At 40.0% G+C, this 18,127-nt stretch overlaps 1 protein-coding gene across 10 annotated transcripts in view; it reads left to right on the plus strand.

Moving 5' to 3' along the window:
- Positions 1-18,127, plus strand: part of ELMO1 (engulfment and cell motility 1) — a 595,247-nt gene that overhangs the window by 291,656 nt on the left and 285,464 nt on the right. For all 10 annotated transcript variants that reach the window (XM_054496891.2, XM_063667384.1, XM_063667385.1 and 7 more), the window contains one exon: positions 14,818-14,922. In XM_054496891.2, coding sequence (XP_054352866.1) covers positions 14,818-14,922 — 105 coding nt within the window. The remainder of the gene's footprint in view (positions 1-14,817; positions 14,923-18,127) is intronic.

Genomic DNA, 18,127 nt, shown 5'->3' on the forward strand with positions numbered 1-18,127 from the left:
TTTCAGATGCCTGAAGACGTTGTTAGTCCAACCTACAACTTCCATCTCGGTTAATCACCACACCTCAAACATCTTTCTTTTTTTTTCCTGGGCTAACTAACTAGTTTTGTTTTGTTTTGTTTTGTTTTGTTTTTTCCAACTTTTCTGACATGCCTCTCTCTTCTGACGTATCTGCTTCTTTCTGGCCACTCTTGTGTGCGTGATTTCTTGTGTATCAGGAACTGGGTTGCATTGTGGCCCGCAGACTGTGCATCGTGTCCACATGTGACCTGGGCAGGGCCCAGTCAAGTAGAACCTCTTCTGTTCTTGTTCTGCTAATATTAATAAAACCCAACATGGCAGAGCCTTCTGGCTGCCACATGAACTTGACTCCTCTTGGACTTGTTGCCAACTCCAACTCTTAGTTGATAAATTGAACGGTCATGTACTCTGCTTGGTTTCAGAACATTTTCAGGGAGGAGATTCCCTTAGTGACACTTGGAGGTGGTCTTAGAGCTTCATTGAACCTGGGGTATCACACCAGGGGTACAGTTGTGGAGTTGCCCAGCCCAGAGAAACAGAGCCAAGGTTGGGGCCGGGAGGTAGCAGATGGGTGAATGGAATGAGAGAGATGAGCGGAAGTGTTAAGGAGGCCAGGCAAAGAGAAGAGGATGTACATCAGAGAGGGAGGTACACTGGGGAATCCAGGGGGCTTAGAGTCTATTGGCCTAGATCCCTAGCATCTTCCTGGGTGTTTCTTTCATGAGGCACCTTTGTGCCTCACCTTAAAGAATCAAATTTTAATGATGAGGAGCTGGGATATCATGAATTATTCATGAGCCAGATTTCCCTTAATCTCTAGACATGTGCTTGAATTTCTAAAACTCTTTTTTATGAAAAAAAAAAAGAGTTTTACATTTCTCTGATTAAATTTCTTCTTGCTAACGGACCCCATATTCCTAGTCACCAAAGACCTTTTGAACCTAAAGGAGAAAAAAGCTACAGAATTGAAGTGGTGACTCTGCCACTTACTAGCCATTGTCTTGCCCAAATTGCAAGTTTTGACCTCATCCGTAGGATGAGAACCATAACAGGTACCTTGTCACTTGTTTTGATGGGTGGTTGGGAAGATAATTGGAATTTTGCATTTGGAGTGCCTGGTGTGAAGCCCATCAGTATCAGTGCCAACACCTTGTCACAGTTATTTTTCTGCTCTTAGGGTATTCGCCATGTCTCTCTCTTAGGTCAGGTTTGATAGACTGTCTTCTCTGTTTTCATCCAATCTATTGATTCTTATTAATAGATTCCTATTACATATGGAGAGGGACCAACAGCAGAATCTCAAGATTCCTAGAGGCTACTTGTAAGGATCTTTGGGACACTGGTCCATGTTGGGGGTTACACAGGCAGAGGCCTTCAACAGCCTCATTATACAAATGTGTAAGCAACCAGGTGAGGAGAGAGTGGTGGGGCCCATGTCAACTCAGAGAATGTATGTCCTATCTAAAGCAGTCATTTCACTAAGAGTCACTGCCCAATCCAACACCTGGTACAGGGGGAGTCAAGGGCACCAGCTCCATGGGCTGCTATGAATAGCTCCCTAACATGCGCTTGCATTTGGTTAATGTGGCTTTGGAGCAGTGGTTCTCATAGTATGGTCCAGAAGCCATTGGCAGCACCTAAGAACTTGTATGAATGCACATTCTTGGCTCCACTCCAGACCTACTGAATCTGGAGCTCTCGAGGTGGGGCCCAGCAACCTGGGGTTTAACAGGCCCTCTAGGAGATTCTGATGTTCTTGAGAATGATTTGGAAAGTGGTTCTCAACCTTGGAAGGACACTGGAATCAATTTTCTGGGGAGCTTTAAAAATCCAACCACCTGGCTCCCAACCACAGAGCTTCTCATTGAACTGATTTGGGCTAGAACCTGGACACCAGGATTTTTTTTAAAGCTCCCCAGGGGATTTTCAGGTGCATCTAAGACAGAGAACTGCTGTTCTCAGGAGCTTATTGAAACACCCACATACTCATTTCTCCTGGGTGAAGAGGTGAGGAGAGGGAGGCATGTATCATTTGACAGAGTTCCTAGATGACCTCTTTTCCCCTTACGGAACATGACCTTGAACCACCAGCCTCAAGAAATAGCCTTAAATAGGGCTTTTCATAGAGTAAATGAATATTCACTCAATGTGATTTGTTTTAAAGGTTGCTTTTAATGCTGTATTTGTTCAGCAAATGTAGGCGCTCATATAACACAAATATTAACTCCTGAATCCTCAAAGGCTTTCCCCATGATATGCCATCTGGCAAGCATTGTTATCATCATCTCTTTATTATCCCCGCTAATAAAGGACTAGCATGGCACTGGTAATTGAAAAACACATATCATTTAAAAATCATTCAGGCTAGTGCCAGTACTGTTTTCCCAACCAGGAAGCATTCAAGAGTAGAAATATTGCCTGATTACAGTTTGCTACTTCCCTGCGGAGGTGGTAATACATATTATTTTAGTGAGAAATTTGAGCCATTGGAGTGAGAAGCTTCTAAATTATAATTCCTGTTTCTGAATAAAGGGGTTTGTTTTATTGACGAGAGTCCTGAGCACAGAGACAAGGAACAGCAAGTATATTTAAAATGCATATGCACCTGAGAACCAGTGGATTAAAGCGTGATATAATATAGAAGCTGCATGGGGATTTGAGGAATGGTAGATCTGGATTCTAGATCTCCTGATATTACCTGTGTCATTTGGGATGAGCTATCCTCTCTACCAGTGGGTCTCAAAGAGTCCTCAACTAGCAACATCTGTATCACCTGGGGATTTATTAGAGATGCAGATTCTTGGGCCTCACCCCAGGCCTACTGGATCAGACTTGGGGTGGGGCCAGCAATCAGTGCTTTGACAAGCCCTCCAAGAAATTCAGATGCCTGCTCAAGTTTGAGCACTGCTGCTCTCCACCAGTGGCTCAGTTTTTTTGTCTATAAAATAAAAGGACCAGCCTAGATTATATTTAAGATTTACTCTAGCTCTCCAATGGCCATGGTATATGGGCACAGAACAGGTTTAGAGATTTTCTTTCTTAGAGCTTATACTTTCCCTTGGATGTGTGATTGAAATCATTCGGCTGAAAAACTGACAGGCAGGTAACAGAAAAGAAATTGATTTCCAGGAACTAGATACTCAGACTAGATACCCAAATGGCACCTTGGGTGCTGACTGCAAAATAACTCCTAATATTTTCAGCTGGTTGGTACTACTTTCCCAAAGTAAAAAAACTCTGGTGTTTTGGAAAGGGACACAGCCATCTCCCCTTTCTCTAGGGGCTGAGAGCTGTCTGCTGTGATTCACAGAGCAGCATTTCAACAGAAACTAACAAATGGCGTTTCAGAAGGATATACAGAGGTACACAGGCTTTGCAGTAAAACAAGGGAAAATTTCAAGCCATTTATCAAAGCCCCTGCAGCTTCCATTTCAAGACAGGTGGAAAAAAATAACACAGAACAAGAAAAGAAAATAAATCTGTATCCAAAGCATCTCATAAATAAGAAAGGAGTGGGGGAGTTGCTGGGCTTGCTGGGCTCTCAGAGTATTTTTGTCACAGTACAGAAAGCTTTTAAATGTTTTGGCGTGAAATTCTTTTCCTTTTCTTGTTATTAAAATTTGTGGTTGTAAAATTATTTCACTGGCTATTAAAACCAAAAAAAGAAAGCTGAGAAAATGATACCTGGAGTGAGAGAGAGAGAATGAGAACATAGTTCACTCTGTACCCCAAAATATTTTTTATTTTTATCTAAAATGTAGTGATGCTCCATAATTTAGGGCACGTCATTGAAAATCAAAGGCAATTTTCTAATTGGCTTTTGTTCAGTAAGAGCCTATTTGCTGCAGAAAATTAGGATGTGGTTTATTGAACATGAGAGAGACATGGGTCTGTTATAATGTCTGAGGGGGTGGAGAAATTATAACTTTTACTAAAAAGATAGACCAGTCGCGGTGGCTCACTCCTGTAATCCCAGCACTTTGGGAGGCCAAGGCGGGTGGATTACCTGAGGTCAGGAGTTTGAGACCAGCCTGGCCAACATGAGGAAACCCTGTCTCTACTAAAAATACAAAACTTAGCCAGGCATGGTGACGCATGCCTGTAATCCCAGCTACTTGGGAGGCTGAGACAGGAGAATTGCTAGAACCCAGGGGGCAGAGGCTGCAGTGAGCCAAGATCATGCCACTGCACTCCAGCCTGGGTGACAGAATGAGACTCCATCTAAAAAAAAAAAAAAAAAAAAATAGATCGACTGGCTGCAGTGGCTCACACCTGTAATCCTAGCACATTGGGAGGCCAAGGCTGGCAAATCACTTGAGGTCAGGAGTTCGAAATCAGCCTGGCCAGCATGGTAAAACCTCGTCTCTACGAAAAATACAAAAATTAGCCAGGCATGGTGGCAGGCATCTGTAATCCCAGCTACTCAGGAGGCTGAGGCAAGAGAATCGCTTGAACCTGGGAGGCAGAGGTTGCGGTGAGCCGAGATTGCACCACTGCACTCCAGCCTGGGCGGCAGAGCGAGACTTGGTCGCAAAAAAAAATAAAATAAAAAATAAATAAAAAGATGGATCTCAGGCCCACTCTGCCAGAGGGAATAACGTTGATTGAGAAGAACCTGCATTGGACATCTTTGTGAAATTCCCAGCAATGTTGGGTTGTTGATCAACCTGATTAAAAGCCCATGCTCTGAGTTCACAGTCTGGCTTTGCCACATAACTGGCTCTGAAACTTTGGGCAAGCTACCCAATTGTCAGTGCTTTAGTTTCCTCTGGGGGATAATGAAAGTATCTACCTGGTGGGAGTTTTGTGAGGATTAACAGCTCCATATGCAAGACACTTTGCGCAATGCCTGGTGCATAGCAGTCATTCTTTTATTGAGACTATTTGCTAATTAGTCATGTAGTTCTTTAAAGGAACCCTAAAACTCAATTACATTGTTTTTTAACTGTAAGGATTTTTTGAAAATAGCAAATGAATGCCTGCTGAGGGGTGTGATTGATAAAAGGAGCCTTGAAGGGCATATTGGGTGCAAAATTCAAAGAAGATTGGTAACTCTTGAGCCGTGGGATCTTCTCCTCCATCAGCTTCACTAACATATAGCTTTGGGGAATTGTTAGAATTAGGTTCAGAGATACTAATTTTTTCCCACTAGATTTCATTTCTTATGTATTTATTTTTGAAACTCATATAGCAACACTAAAAATAGATCTGAACTAAATATCATGTGTTTCTCTTTTACATTTGGCTCCCCTCCTGTGTCAGCTGACCTGTGCTGCACAGTGGCTAATATTGATTAGCCTACATTTTTCTTCAATACAGTTTTCTCAGTCTGTGTAAAGTCTAAATGCTAGCAGTACCAAAATAAACGCATTCAACTTCTAAACTGGTGGTAAGGAAAAAAGTAGGAACAAAAGATGGTTGAGACATATTGTCCAATGAAATCATTGCCTGTGATGCCACAGCCAGGTGTGAGGTCTGGGGCAAGCTTCCGAACTCATCTGAGCAGCAGTTTCCTCATCAGTAGAACCGGGATAAGAATAGCACCTACCAGGTGTGAGATTTAATACATGTAAAGTGCAAAATAGTGCTAACACCCAGAATGTACTTAGCAAATGTTAACTTCTTAAATGTTACTTGTGTTCATGAGAATCCAATGTACCAAAGTGAAAATAATCAATTTATGTGTAATGGGGAGGAAGTTTTACTATTCTTTACTAAATAACTAAAAACATTACAAAATATTTAATGGCAAGTTACTTTTTAGACTTAATCTCTGGTCATTTATTTCCAATTAAGACTGGACCCTACTGTATTTGACATGCAGAATGGTTTTTATTTTTGTTACAATCATATTTATTTTGAGATGTATCCTTCTTATCATTATTAGCAGTTCTCTAGTATTTTAAAAACTTTCCAACATTGGAATAAATGAATCAGGATAAAATGCTAAAATAAAATACTCACATCATTGCACTTATTCAACCTCTAGTTGTGGACAGCGATGCTCTTTAAACTGTGGACTGTGGCCAGTAGGCAGCACTACTCTCTCATAGTTTCAGATATTGCTTATTAGCTTATAACAAAATCTCAGATCGGCATGGGTAACACAGTTTAGATGTACTCTTGAATAATGTAGAAAAGTGTGGGTTGTTTGATCCTCGAACAAGTGAACAGAAAGGCCTTCCAGCACCAAAGTTAGAAAAAAAATTGCCTTTAACCAAAGTTGCCCTGGAAAAACAGAGATTCATGCTGTTTATCCAGGGACAAAATGAAAGTATGTCATTTCATACAAATTATCTGGATCATGAGGCAAAAGCAGTTTTCTTTCATACCTCTTTAACTTTTCTTTTTCATCTGTTTAACCTGGGGGAATAAAAACTTGTCTTAAATTATTCACCATTTAGATCTAAATTTTTAAATTTTCTTATTTTCAGGTTTTTTTTTTGTTTTATTTCAGTAGGGTTTTGGAGAACAGGTGATGTTTGGTTACATGAATAAGTTCTTTAGTGATGATTTCTGAGATTTTGGTGCATCTGTCACCCGAGCAGTGTACACTGTACCCGATGTGTAGTCTTTTATCCCTCACCAACCCCCATTCTTTCCCCCAAGTCCCCAAAGTCCAGTGTGTCATTCTTATGCCTTAGCTCCCATATGAGTGAGAACATACGATGTTTGGTTTTCCATTCCTGAGTTACTTCACTTAAATTAACAGTCTCCAATTCCATCCAGGTTGCTGTGAATGCCACTATTTCATTTTCTTTTATGGCTGAGTAATATTCCATGGTGTATATAAATATGCCACATTTTCTTTATCCACTCATTGGTTGATGGGCATTTAGGCTGGTTCCATATTTTTGCAATTGCAAATTGTACTGCTGTATACATGCGTGTGCAAGTATCATTTTCATATAATGACTTCTTTTCCTCTGGGTAAATACCTAGTAGTGGGATTGCTGGATCAAACGGTAGATCTACTTTTAGTTCTTTAAGGAACCTCCACACCGTTTTCTATAGTGGTTGTACTAGTTTACCTTCCACCAACAGTGTAAAAGTGTTCCCTTTTCACTGCGTCTATGCCAACATCTATTGTTTTTTGATTTCTTGATTATAGCCATTCTTATAGGAGTCAGGTGGTATTGCATTGTGGTTTTGATTTGCATTTCCCTGATCACTACTGATGTTGAGCATTTTTTCCATATGCTTGTTGTCCATTTGTGTATCTTCTGTTGAGAATTGTCTGTTCATGTTCTTAGCCCACTTTTTGGTGGGATTGTTTTTTTCTTGCTGATTTATTTGAGTTCTTTGTAAATTCTCAATATTAGTCCTTTGTCAGATGTATAGATTGTGAAGATTTTCTCCCATTCTGTGGGTTGTCTGTTAACTCTGCTGATTATTTCTCTTTCTGTGCAGAAGCTTTTTAGTTTAATTAAGTCCCATCTATTTATCTTTGTTTTTGTTGCATTTGCTTTTGGGTTCTTGGTCATTAAGTCTTTGCCTAAGCCAATGGCTAGAGGGGTTTTCCAGTGTCATCTTCTATCATCTTTATGGTTTCAGGTCTTAGATTTAAGTCTTTTTTTTTTTTTTGAGACGGAGTCTCACTCTGTCCCCCAGGCTGGAGTGCACTGGCACCATCTCAGCTCACTATAAGCTCTGCCTCCCGGGTTCACACCATTCTTCTGCCTCAGCCTCCCGAGTAGTTGGGACTATAGGCGCCTGCCACCACGCCCGGCTAATTTTTTGTATTTTTTTTTTTTTTTTTTTTTTTTAGTAGAGATGGGGTTTCATCGTGTTAGCCAGGATGGTTTGCTCTCCTCACCTTGTGATCTGTCCACCTCGGCCTCCCAAAATGCTGGGATTACAGACATGAACCACTGCGCCCGACCTTAGATTTAAGTCTTTGATCCATCTTGAGTTGATTTTTGTGTGAGTTGAGAGATGAGGATCCAGTTTCATTCTTCTACATGTGGCTTGCCAATTATCCTAACACCATTTGTTGAATAGGGTGTCCTTTTCCCACTTTATTTTTTTATTTGCTTTGTCAAAGATCAGTTGACTGTAAGTATTTGGCTTTATTTCTGGGTTCTCTGTTCTGTTCCATTGGTCTATGTGCCTATTTTTAAACCCGTTCCATGCTGTTTTGATGACTATCTCCTTATAGTATAGTTGGATGTTGGGTAATGTGATACCTCCAGATTTGTTCTTTTTGTTTAGTCTTGCATTGGCTATGTGGGCTCTTTTTTGGTTCCATATGAATTTTAGGATTGTTTTTTCTAGTTCTGTGAAGAGCAGTGGTGGTATTTGGATAGGAATCGCATTGAATTTGTAGACTGCTTTTGACAGTATGGTTGTTTTCACAATATTGATTCTACCCATCCATGAGCATGGGATGTGTTTCCATTTGTTTATGTTGTCTATGATTTCTTTCAGCAGTGTTTTGTAGTTTTCCTTGTAGAGATCTTTCACCTCCCTGGTTAGGTATATTTTTAAGTATTTTATTTTTTTGCAGCTATTGTGAAAAAGGTTGAGTGATTTGATTTTCAGCTTGGTCGCTGTTGGTATATAGCAGAGCTACTGATTTGTGTACATTAATTTTGTATCCTGAAACTTTACTGAATTTATTTGCCAGTTTTAGGAGCTTATTGGATAAGTCTTTAGGGTTTTCTAGGTATACAATCATATCATCAGCAAACAGTGACAATTTGACTTCCTCTTTACTGATTTGGATACCCTTTATTTCTCTTGTCTGATTGCTCTGGCTAGGACTTCCAGTACTATGTTGAATAGTGGTGAAAGTGGGCATCCTTGTCTTGTTCTAGTTCTCAGGGGGAATGCGTCCACCTTTTCCTCATTCAGTAGAATGTTGATCGTGAGTTTGTTGTAAATGGCTTTTATTACCTTAAGGTATATTCCTTCTATGCAGATTTTGCTGAGAGTTTTAATCATAAAGTGATGTTGGATTCTGTCAAATGCATTTTCTGCATCTGTTGAGATGATCGTATGATTTTCATTTTTGATTCTGTTTATGTGGTGTATCACATTTATTGACTTACATATGTTAAACCATCCCAGCATTCCTGGTATGAAACCCACTTGATCATGGTGGATTATCTTTTTGATATGCTGTTGGATTTGGTTCACTAGTATTTTATTGAGGATTTTTGCATCTGTGTTCATCAGTGATACTGATCTGTAGTTTTCTTTTTTTATGATGTCCTTCCCTGGTTTTTGGTATTAAGGTGATACTGGCTTCATAGAATGATTAAGGGAGGCTTCCCTCTTTTGCTATCTTTTGGAATAGTGTCAATAGATTCGTACTAATTCTTACTTGAATGTCTGATAGAATTCAGCTGTGAATCCATCTGGTCCTGGACTTTTTTTGGTTGAAAATTTTCTTTATTACCATTTCAATCTCACTGCCTGTTATTAGTCTGCTCAGATATTCTATATCTTCCTGGTTTAATCTAGAAAAGTTGCATATTTCCAGGAATTTATCCATCTCTTCTAGGTTTTCTAGTTTATATGCATAAAGGTGTTCATAGAAGCCTTGAATAATCTTTTATATTTCTCTAGTATCAGTTGTAATATCTCCTGTTTTGTTTCCAATTGAGCTTATTTGGATCTTCTCTCTTCTTTTTTTGGTTAATCTCACTAATGGTCTATCTTCTTTTTTTTATCTTTTCAAAGAACCAGCGTTTCGTTTCATTTATCTTTTGTATTTTTGTTGTTGTTGTTGTTGTTTGTTTCAATTTCATTTATTTCTGCTCTGATCTTCGTTATTTCCTTTTCTTCTGCTGGGTTTGGGTTTGGATTGTTCTTGTTTCTCCAGGTCTATGAGGTATGACCTTAGATGGTCTGTTTGTGCTCTTTCAGACTTCTGACGTAGGCATTTAATCCTATGAACTTTCCTCTTAGCACAACCATTGCTGTATCCCAGAGGTTTTGATAGGTTGTGTCACTATTATCATTCAGTTCAAATGTTTTCTTAATTTCCATCTTGATTTCTCTGTTGACCCAGTGATCATTCAGGAGCAGGTTATTTAATTTCCATGTGTTTGCATGGTTTTGTGGATTCCTGTTGGAGTTGATTTCCAATTTTATTCCACTGTGGTTTGAGAGAGTGCTTGATATAATTTCAGTTTTCTTAAATTTACTGAGACTTGGGCCAGGCACAGTGGCTCATGCCTGTAATCCCAGCACTTTGGAAGGCCAAGATGGATGGATCACCTGAGGTCAGGAGTTCAAAACCAGCCTGGTCAATGTGGCAAAACCTTGTCTTTACTAAAAATACAAAAAGTAGCCAGGCATGGTGGCACGCGGCTGTATTCCCAGCTACTCGGGAGGCTGAGGCAGGAGAATTGCTTGAACCTGGGAGGTGGAGGTTGCAGTGAGCGAGATTGTGCCACTGTACTCCAGCCTGGTGACAGAGCGAGACTCTGCCTCAAAAAAAAAAAAAAAAAATTGCTGAGACTTGTTTTGTGGCCTATCATATGATCTGTCTTGGAGAGCATTCCATGTGCTGATGAATAGAATGTGTATTCTGCAGTTGTTGGGTAGAATGTTCTGTAAATATCCATTAAGTCCATTTGTTGTAGGGTATAGTTGAAGTCCATTGTTTCTTTGTTGACTTTCTGTCTTGATGACCTTTCTAGTGCTGTCAGTGGAGTATTAAAGTCCCCCACTATTATTATCGTGCCGTCTATATCATTTCTTAGGTCTAGTAGTAATTGTTTTATAAATTTGGGAGATCCAGTGTTAGATGCATATATATTTAATATTGTGATATTTCCCTGTTAGACTAGTCCTTTTACCATTATATAATGTCCTTCTTTGTCTTTTTAAACTGCTGTTGCTTTAAAGTTACTTTTGTCTGATATAAGAATAGCTACTCCTGCTTGCTTTTGTTGTCCATTTGCATGGAATATCTTTTAACCTTTACCTTTTACCTTAAATTTATGTGAGTCCTTATGTGTTAGGTGAGTCTCTTGAAGGCAGCAGAAACGTGGTTGGTGAATTCTTATCCTTTCTGCCGTTCTGTACCTTTTAAGTGAAGCGTTGAGGCCATTTACATTCAATGCTAGTATTGAGATGTGAGGTACTATTCTATTCATTGTGCTATTTGTTGCCTGAATACTTTGTGTTTTCTTCATTGTGTTATTGTTATATACACAACATGTATGTATTGTGAGATTTATGCTTTAAGGTCCTCTGAGATATATGCTTTAAGGAGGTTCTATTTTTTTCTTTTTTTTGAGGATTTGTTTCAAGATTTAGAGCTCCTTTTAGCAGTTCTTGTAATGCTGGTTTGGTAGTGGTGAATTCTCTCAGCATTTGTTTGTTTGGAAAAGACTGTATCTTTCCTTCACTTATGAAGCTTAATTTCACTGTATACAAAATTCTTGGCTAATAATTGTTTTGTTGAAGGAGGCTAAAAATAGGACCTCAGTCCCTTCTAGCTTGTAAGTTTTCTGCTGAGAAATCTGCTGTTAATTTGATAGGTTTTCCGTTATAGGTTACCTGATACTTTTGCCTCACAGCTCTTCAGATTTTCTTTTGTCTTAACTTTAGATAACCTGTTGACTATGTGCGTAGGTGATGATGTTTTTGTGATGAATTTACCAGGTGTTCTTTGAGCTTCTTGTATTTGGTTGTCTAGATTTCTAGCAAGGTAATTGAGGAAGTTTTCCTCAATTCCTCCCACAAATATGTTTTCCAAACTTTTGGATTTCTCTTTTTCCTTAGGAACACCAATTATTCTTAGGTTTGGATGTTTAACATAGTCCCATACTTCTTGGAGGCTTTGTTCATTTTTTAAATTCTTTTTTCTTTGTCTTTGATGGATTGGTTTAATTCGAAAGCCTTGTCTTTGAGCTTTGAGGTTCTTTATTTTGCTCGTTAGTTCTACTGCTGTTACTTTCCAGTGAATTTTGCATTTCTCTAAGTGTGTCCTTGGTTTCCAGAAGTTCTGTTTGTTTTTTATTTATGCTGTCTGTTTCACTGAAGAATTTTTCTTTCATATCCTGTATCCTGTTTTTTATTTCTTTAAATTGGACCTCATCTTTCTCTGCTGCCTCCTTGAGTAATTTAATAATCCACTTTCAGAATTCTTACTCTGGCAATTCAGATATTTAATCTTGGTTTGGATCCATTGCTGGTTAGCTGGTATGATCTTTTGAGATATTAAAGAACCTTGTTTTGTCATATTACCAGAATTGTTTTTCTGGTTCCCTCTCATTTGGGTAGACTAAGTCAGAGGGAAGATCTGAGACTCAAGGACTACTGTTCAGATTCTTTTGTCTTACAGGGTGCTCCCTTGATATGGTGTTCTCCCCCTTCTCCTAGGAATGTGGCTTCCTAAGAGCCAAGCTGTAGTGATTGTTTTTGCTCTTCTGGGTCTAGCCACCCAGCAGAGCTACCCAGCTCCGTGCTGGTACTGGCAGCTCCGTGCTGGTACTGGCAAGTGTCTGCAGAGTCCTGTGATATGATCGGTCTTCAGGTCTTGCAGCCATTGATACCTGCACCTGCTTCAGTGGAGTTAGCAGGGGAGTGAAGTGGACTCTGTGTGGGTCCTTGGTTGTGTTTTTGTTTAGTGTGCTGGTTGCCTCCCAGGGAGCCTGCAGTGGTGATCCAGTTCCTTCAGAGGGTCTGTGAATTATCTCGGCTTTCCTGGTATGTTCCTGCAGTAGTTCTTGGAACAAAAGTTCATGATGTAAGTCTCCATATGCTACTCTATCCTTCCGAATGGAAGCTGAAGCTGGTCCTGCCTCCTAGCCACCATCTTGGAAAAACTGGCAGATCTGCATTTTCAGGATAGTTCTTGGTCATTGTTTTCAGTAATTAATGGTGAAGAGTAGATTGCTAATCTTAGTAAGAGTCTTGTGATGTTTTTGCTGGGTGATCTCAAGTAGATGGAGAGTTCAGATCAGCCAGGCCTTTTCCTCTTAGGCATATTTATAACTATTTTTTATTTGGGTAAATTTATGGGGTACAAGTGTAATTTTGTTACGTGGATACACTGAATAGTGGTGAGGTCAGGGCTTTTAGTGTATCCATCACCTACATAGTTCATTGTACTCAGTAAGCAATTTCTCATCATCCCACCAATTCCCAGCCTTCTGAGTTTGCATTGTCTATCATTCCACACTGTATGCCCATGTGTGCAAATCATTTAGCTCCCACTTCTATGTGAGAATATGTGACATTTGACTTTCTGTTTCTGAGTTATTTCACTTAAAATAATGGCTTCCAGTTCCATCCATGTTGCTACAAAAGATACGATTTCATTCTTTTTTTATGACCAAACAGTATCCCATTATGTATATGTACTACATTTTCTTTATCCAGTCATCCATTGGTGGACACATAGGTGGATTCTATATCTTTGCTATTGTGAATAGTACTGCAATAAACATAAGAGTGCAGATGACTTTTTGGTATAATGATTTCTTCTTTTTTTTTTTTTTTTTGAGACGGAGTCTTGCGCTGTTGCCCAGGCTGGAGTGCAATGGCACGATCTCGACTCACTGCAACCTCCACCTCCCAGGTTCAAGCTATTCTCCTGCCTCCACCTCTCGAGTAGCTGGGATTACAGGCGCGCACCACCACACCCAGCTAATTTTTTGTATCTTTAGTAGAGACGGGGTTTTACCATGTTGGCCAGGCTGGTCTCAAACTCCTGACCTCATGATCCACCTGCCTCAGCCTCCCAAAATGGACTACAGGCATGAGCCACCATGCCCAGCCAATTATTTCTTTTCCTTTGTGTAGATACCCAGTAATGAAATTGCTAGATTTAATGGTAGTCCTATTTTTAGTTCTTGAGAAATCTCCACAGTGTTTTCCATAGAGGTTGTACTAATTTACATTCCCATCAATAGTATATAAGCATTTTCTTTTTTCCATTTTCTTGCCATCTGTTATTCTTTGTCTTGGTACTAGTAACCATTCTGACTGGTGTGAGATGGTATCTCATTGTAGTTTTCATTTGCATTTCTCTGATGATTACTGATGTTGAGCATTCTTCCATATGCTTGTTGGCCATTTGTATGTCTTCTTTTGAAAAATGTCTATTCATGTCCTTTGCCCACTTTTAAATTGGATTGTTTTTTGTGTTGCTGAGGTGTTTGAGTTCTGCATATCTGCAGCTATTATTTCATCTTTGGGGTTCTGTGTGTTGTGTGTGGTGACCCTAAAGACCAGACAGGAAGGTTCTCAGACTTCCTGAGAGCAGGCAGATGTCAGGACCCTGTGGATATCTGAACTTTATCCAGGGTCTGTGCTCAGAGGCCTGTGGACTGTGTAGCCCTGGACAGTTCACAAAGCCCGTCAATGTATGTGGCTGTATTTAACCTCCCACATAAGGATGCGGAGTCAAGGTGTGGGTAGGTCGTGATTTCCTTGGAGTCAGCTTCCGAATTAAATACCAGAGGTGTGGCTTTATCCCAGTTTTTTTCTACCCAAATGCTGTTGGTTTCATTTTAGTGCAGCCACCAGAAATAATTTTTGCGTCATTTTCTTTTTCTCATAATGTCACATGTCTAAGAATAATCCTATATTTGAATCTTTAGCTCAGTTTCCTAATCCCAGGTATAAAATCTGGTTTTGCTGTCCTGAGGAGCAGTAGAAAGAAATCCCTGCATCCACCTCAGTAGGTTTACATGGAGATAGAAAATGTCATCATGTTTGATTATTTGGAGCTTGCCTTGTAGCACTTCACTCTTGAGGAGGGAAATCGGATCTCTGGTGGTTGGTAAAATCTGCTGAAGAATTCACCTTATCATGATTTTGTTTTACTCACAGAACCATGTCAACCCTGCCATGGACTTCACGCAGACTCCACCTGGGATGTTGGCTCTGGACAACATGCTGTACTTTGCCAAGCACCACCAAGATGCCTACATCCGGGTAAGCAAGAAGCCCCTTTTCAGATATTGTGTGTTTCCTACTCAATGTTAATTTCAAACTTACAAATACGGAGGGATTACCTTTAGATGATCTGGCTTTCTTAGTAAACTAAAAAAAAAAAAAAATCAGAATTAAGTGAGATCAATCAGGGGACTGAAATGGGGATTTTAACTTTTAATTTTTTTTTCTTTTGACGACATTAAAAAATACAGTAGATACTAGGAAAACATTTCATACAGTCCAATATTGAATTATGACAAAAACTCTTAAATAACAAGGAACAAAAATGAACTACCTACCAAAAACTTGCATGACTCCAAATTCAGAGGCTGTTGAGTCTGACACTGGAGAAACAATAAGATAAACAGAAACAAAGAGAAAAATGGGAGAGATGGGGAAGGCAGAGAAATGCCTTCTTACATTTCACGTCAGACTCATCAAGTTCTAGTCACAAAGGCAGATTAATTTGTGGGTAGAGCAGAAGGAAGTGGGGGACTCTATTTTCTCTGTGAAATGGAAGATGCCACCTGCTGACTAGGTATTGCTGGCATGGAGAATGAATGAATGGAAGCCTAAGGTGACAGTGGCGGAGAAGGCTCTCATCTATCAGGGCTGCTCAGTTGGAGCCCTGGATTTGTGCTGACACCTCTCCCCTGTCCTCAGGGTGAATGAAGAACCCAGATTCAGTCAGGATGAGGTAGATCCAAGATTGAGATCAGGGAAGGATATGAATCAATGGGGCAGGGGAATTGGTGAGTGGTTGAAATGATGACTAGATGTAAGCTTAGAAAGTGTCTGATGAACAAGTCGCCTAAATCAGGAAGAGTAAGGCTGAACTTAAAATATTGTAAGAGCATGTCCATTAATCTCACATTCTCTGTTGGATTCTCTGTAGCACTGGCTCCCTGGAGACCTGGGTTCGAGCCTGGCACTGTCATCATCTAGTGATGTCAGTGTGGGCAGTTCCTTTGGTCTGGGCTCATGTTTCCTCTGTAAACCAGAGAGACTTGACGGTTCTTAGTTGGGACAGTATTTATTCCCCTAGAGAGCATTTGGCAATGTGTGGGCATGTTTCTTCGGTTGTCACCATGCCTAGTGGTGTGCTACTGGCCAAAATCTGTAATCTGTGGGACCGTTGGCACAGTGAAAAACTGTACCACCCAGCAGTGACCTTCTTGAATAAGGCCATGCCAGATCACTGAGTTCTCTTTAGGCAATATGTTTTAAATCTGTGTATTGTTCTATATATATGGAGTTTGGGAAGCTTTGACCTATTCTGAAATATTATTTGTAATCTGATTATATAGAGAATTTTATTGTCATTTCTCTGAAAGGTTTGGGATCAGGTGTTTGGTCAGAAATACAGTCCCACATAAGAAAATTGTTTTTCCATAAAACTTTGATTTGACTTATATGTGAATACATTTTTTGCACAGATGGTTTCTAAGAATGTAATCTGCTTTTGTAGTAAGTAAATTAATATTTTTGAGATACCACGTAGTATAGCCGTGGAGAGTTGAGCGTGAAAAGTAGAAGCGAAGTAGAAATTGAATTTACCATCAACTGATTAATGTTCATGGATGAGTGTTTCTAAAATTGGAGCTTATTGATGCTGAATGTATTGTTAATTGCATAAGAAGCATATGTCTCATGAAAAGTAATTTGATGTTTTAAGCCTGTTTTCCTCAATGTGTTCTTTAAACATTGTAAGTGAAATGAATACCATGGCAGCCTGACAAAACTTTGTAGTTGATAAGGACTTAAAAGAAAAAACCTATTTGTAAAGAAAGGTGTGGCTTTTGGTCCACATGCACTTTTCTTTATTGGTTAGACTTTCCTGTATCTCAGATGACTTTATTGATTTCTCAAAAGTGTCCTTTCCCTAATTTTTTCTGTGTCCCATTTGACTTTGGGGCATTTACTAGATAGAAAGCTAAGGCTATTTATGTGAATGCATGGGGTTAGTAGAGCATATACAAAGTCTAAAGATCTCTGCAAGGAAATTTTAGGGTGACTTTGAAAATAGATATCTCCATGATATGGCAATAGTACTGTAGGTAGTGAAAATAGTGATCTGGACAGCTAATTAAATTTTGATTCATGAGCTCAGTGGTCTTTTCTAAAACATAAAGACAGGCTCAATCTTTTCAGTTTACATTTTGATAAAAATCTGCTTTTTTGAGGATGTATATCTTCTCTGTGAATGCAGTTTTTCATTTATTGTTTATATCTCTCATTTGATAAATGCTTATTCTGTACCTGAATATAGCCTCACTATTCACTCTCTTTGCCAGTCAGATTTATAGTTGAGATTAAAAAAAAAAATTGTAACACACACACGCAAACACACATGTATATATGCACAAATATTCCCTCGTTGCCCTTGTCACTCCCAGGTATCATGGTCCCTCACCCACTTTCTAGCCATGTGTTCCCAAGTTGTTTTTTGCCCTGTGTTCAACTTGCCTGCCGCTCACTTTTCGGCATCCTGCTCCAAGACTTCTCTCCATTGCTTTCTGGAAGCTGTATTGCCAAATGCAGAGTACTTTCCTCATCCTTTGTCTCATTGGCCTTGCCCTTGACACCTGATACTCTCTAGTGACCAGTCCTCTCTTGCCCAGCAGCCAGTGATCTCTCTTGGCTCTGTTGCTGACCATTGCTCTTAGTCTCTCTGGCGGGTTTCTCCTTCGCCTGCCCATGAAATGCATAGGCCCCCAGGACTCTGTCTCTGGACCTTTGCTTGTCTCAGTCCCTCGGGCTGCACATTTCCTAAGTAACCATCAAATGCCCAGCCATGAGCCAAAGGATGGGGATTCCTCAAGGAAACAAGTTGCTCATGGGTCCTGACATTGAGGAGTTCACTGTCTAGAGATTAAAAGTAGAGGTGGTGGTGGTGGGGTGGGGGGTGAGGAGACAAATACCAGGCAGTTTCCAAGTCACTTGGCATGTGTCTTGATTGAGTATGCTGGGAACACAGAGGAAAGTCACCAACACAGATGTAAGGGTCAGGTCAGGAAAGCTTCCTGGAGGAAGTGGCATCTAGGCTCAGAGCTGTTGAATAGTACTAGTTAACCAGGTGAAGGGAAGAGATGGAGAGTACTACCTCATGTGGATGGAACCATGAGAGCAAAGGTATAACGGTGCATGCTTTGTTCGGGGAGGCACACTAGCATAGGATGGCCAGGGCAGGGACTGGCAAACGGGG

Source organism: Pongo pygmaeus, chromosome 6 (assembly GCF_028885625.2).
Source record: "Pongo pygmaeus isolate AG05252 chromosome 6, NHGRI_mPonPyg2-v2.0_pri, whole genome shotgun sequence".
In the NCBI taxonomy this organism is placed as follows: domain Eukaryota; kingdom Metazoa; phylum Chordata; class Mammalia; order Primates; family Hominidae; genus Pongo; species Pongo pygmaeus.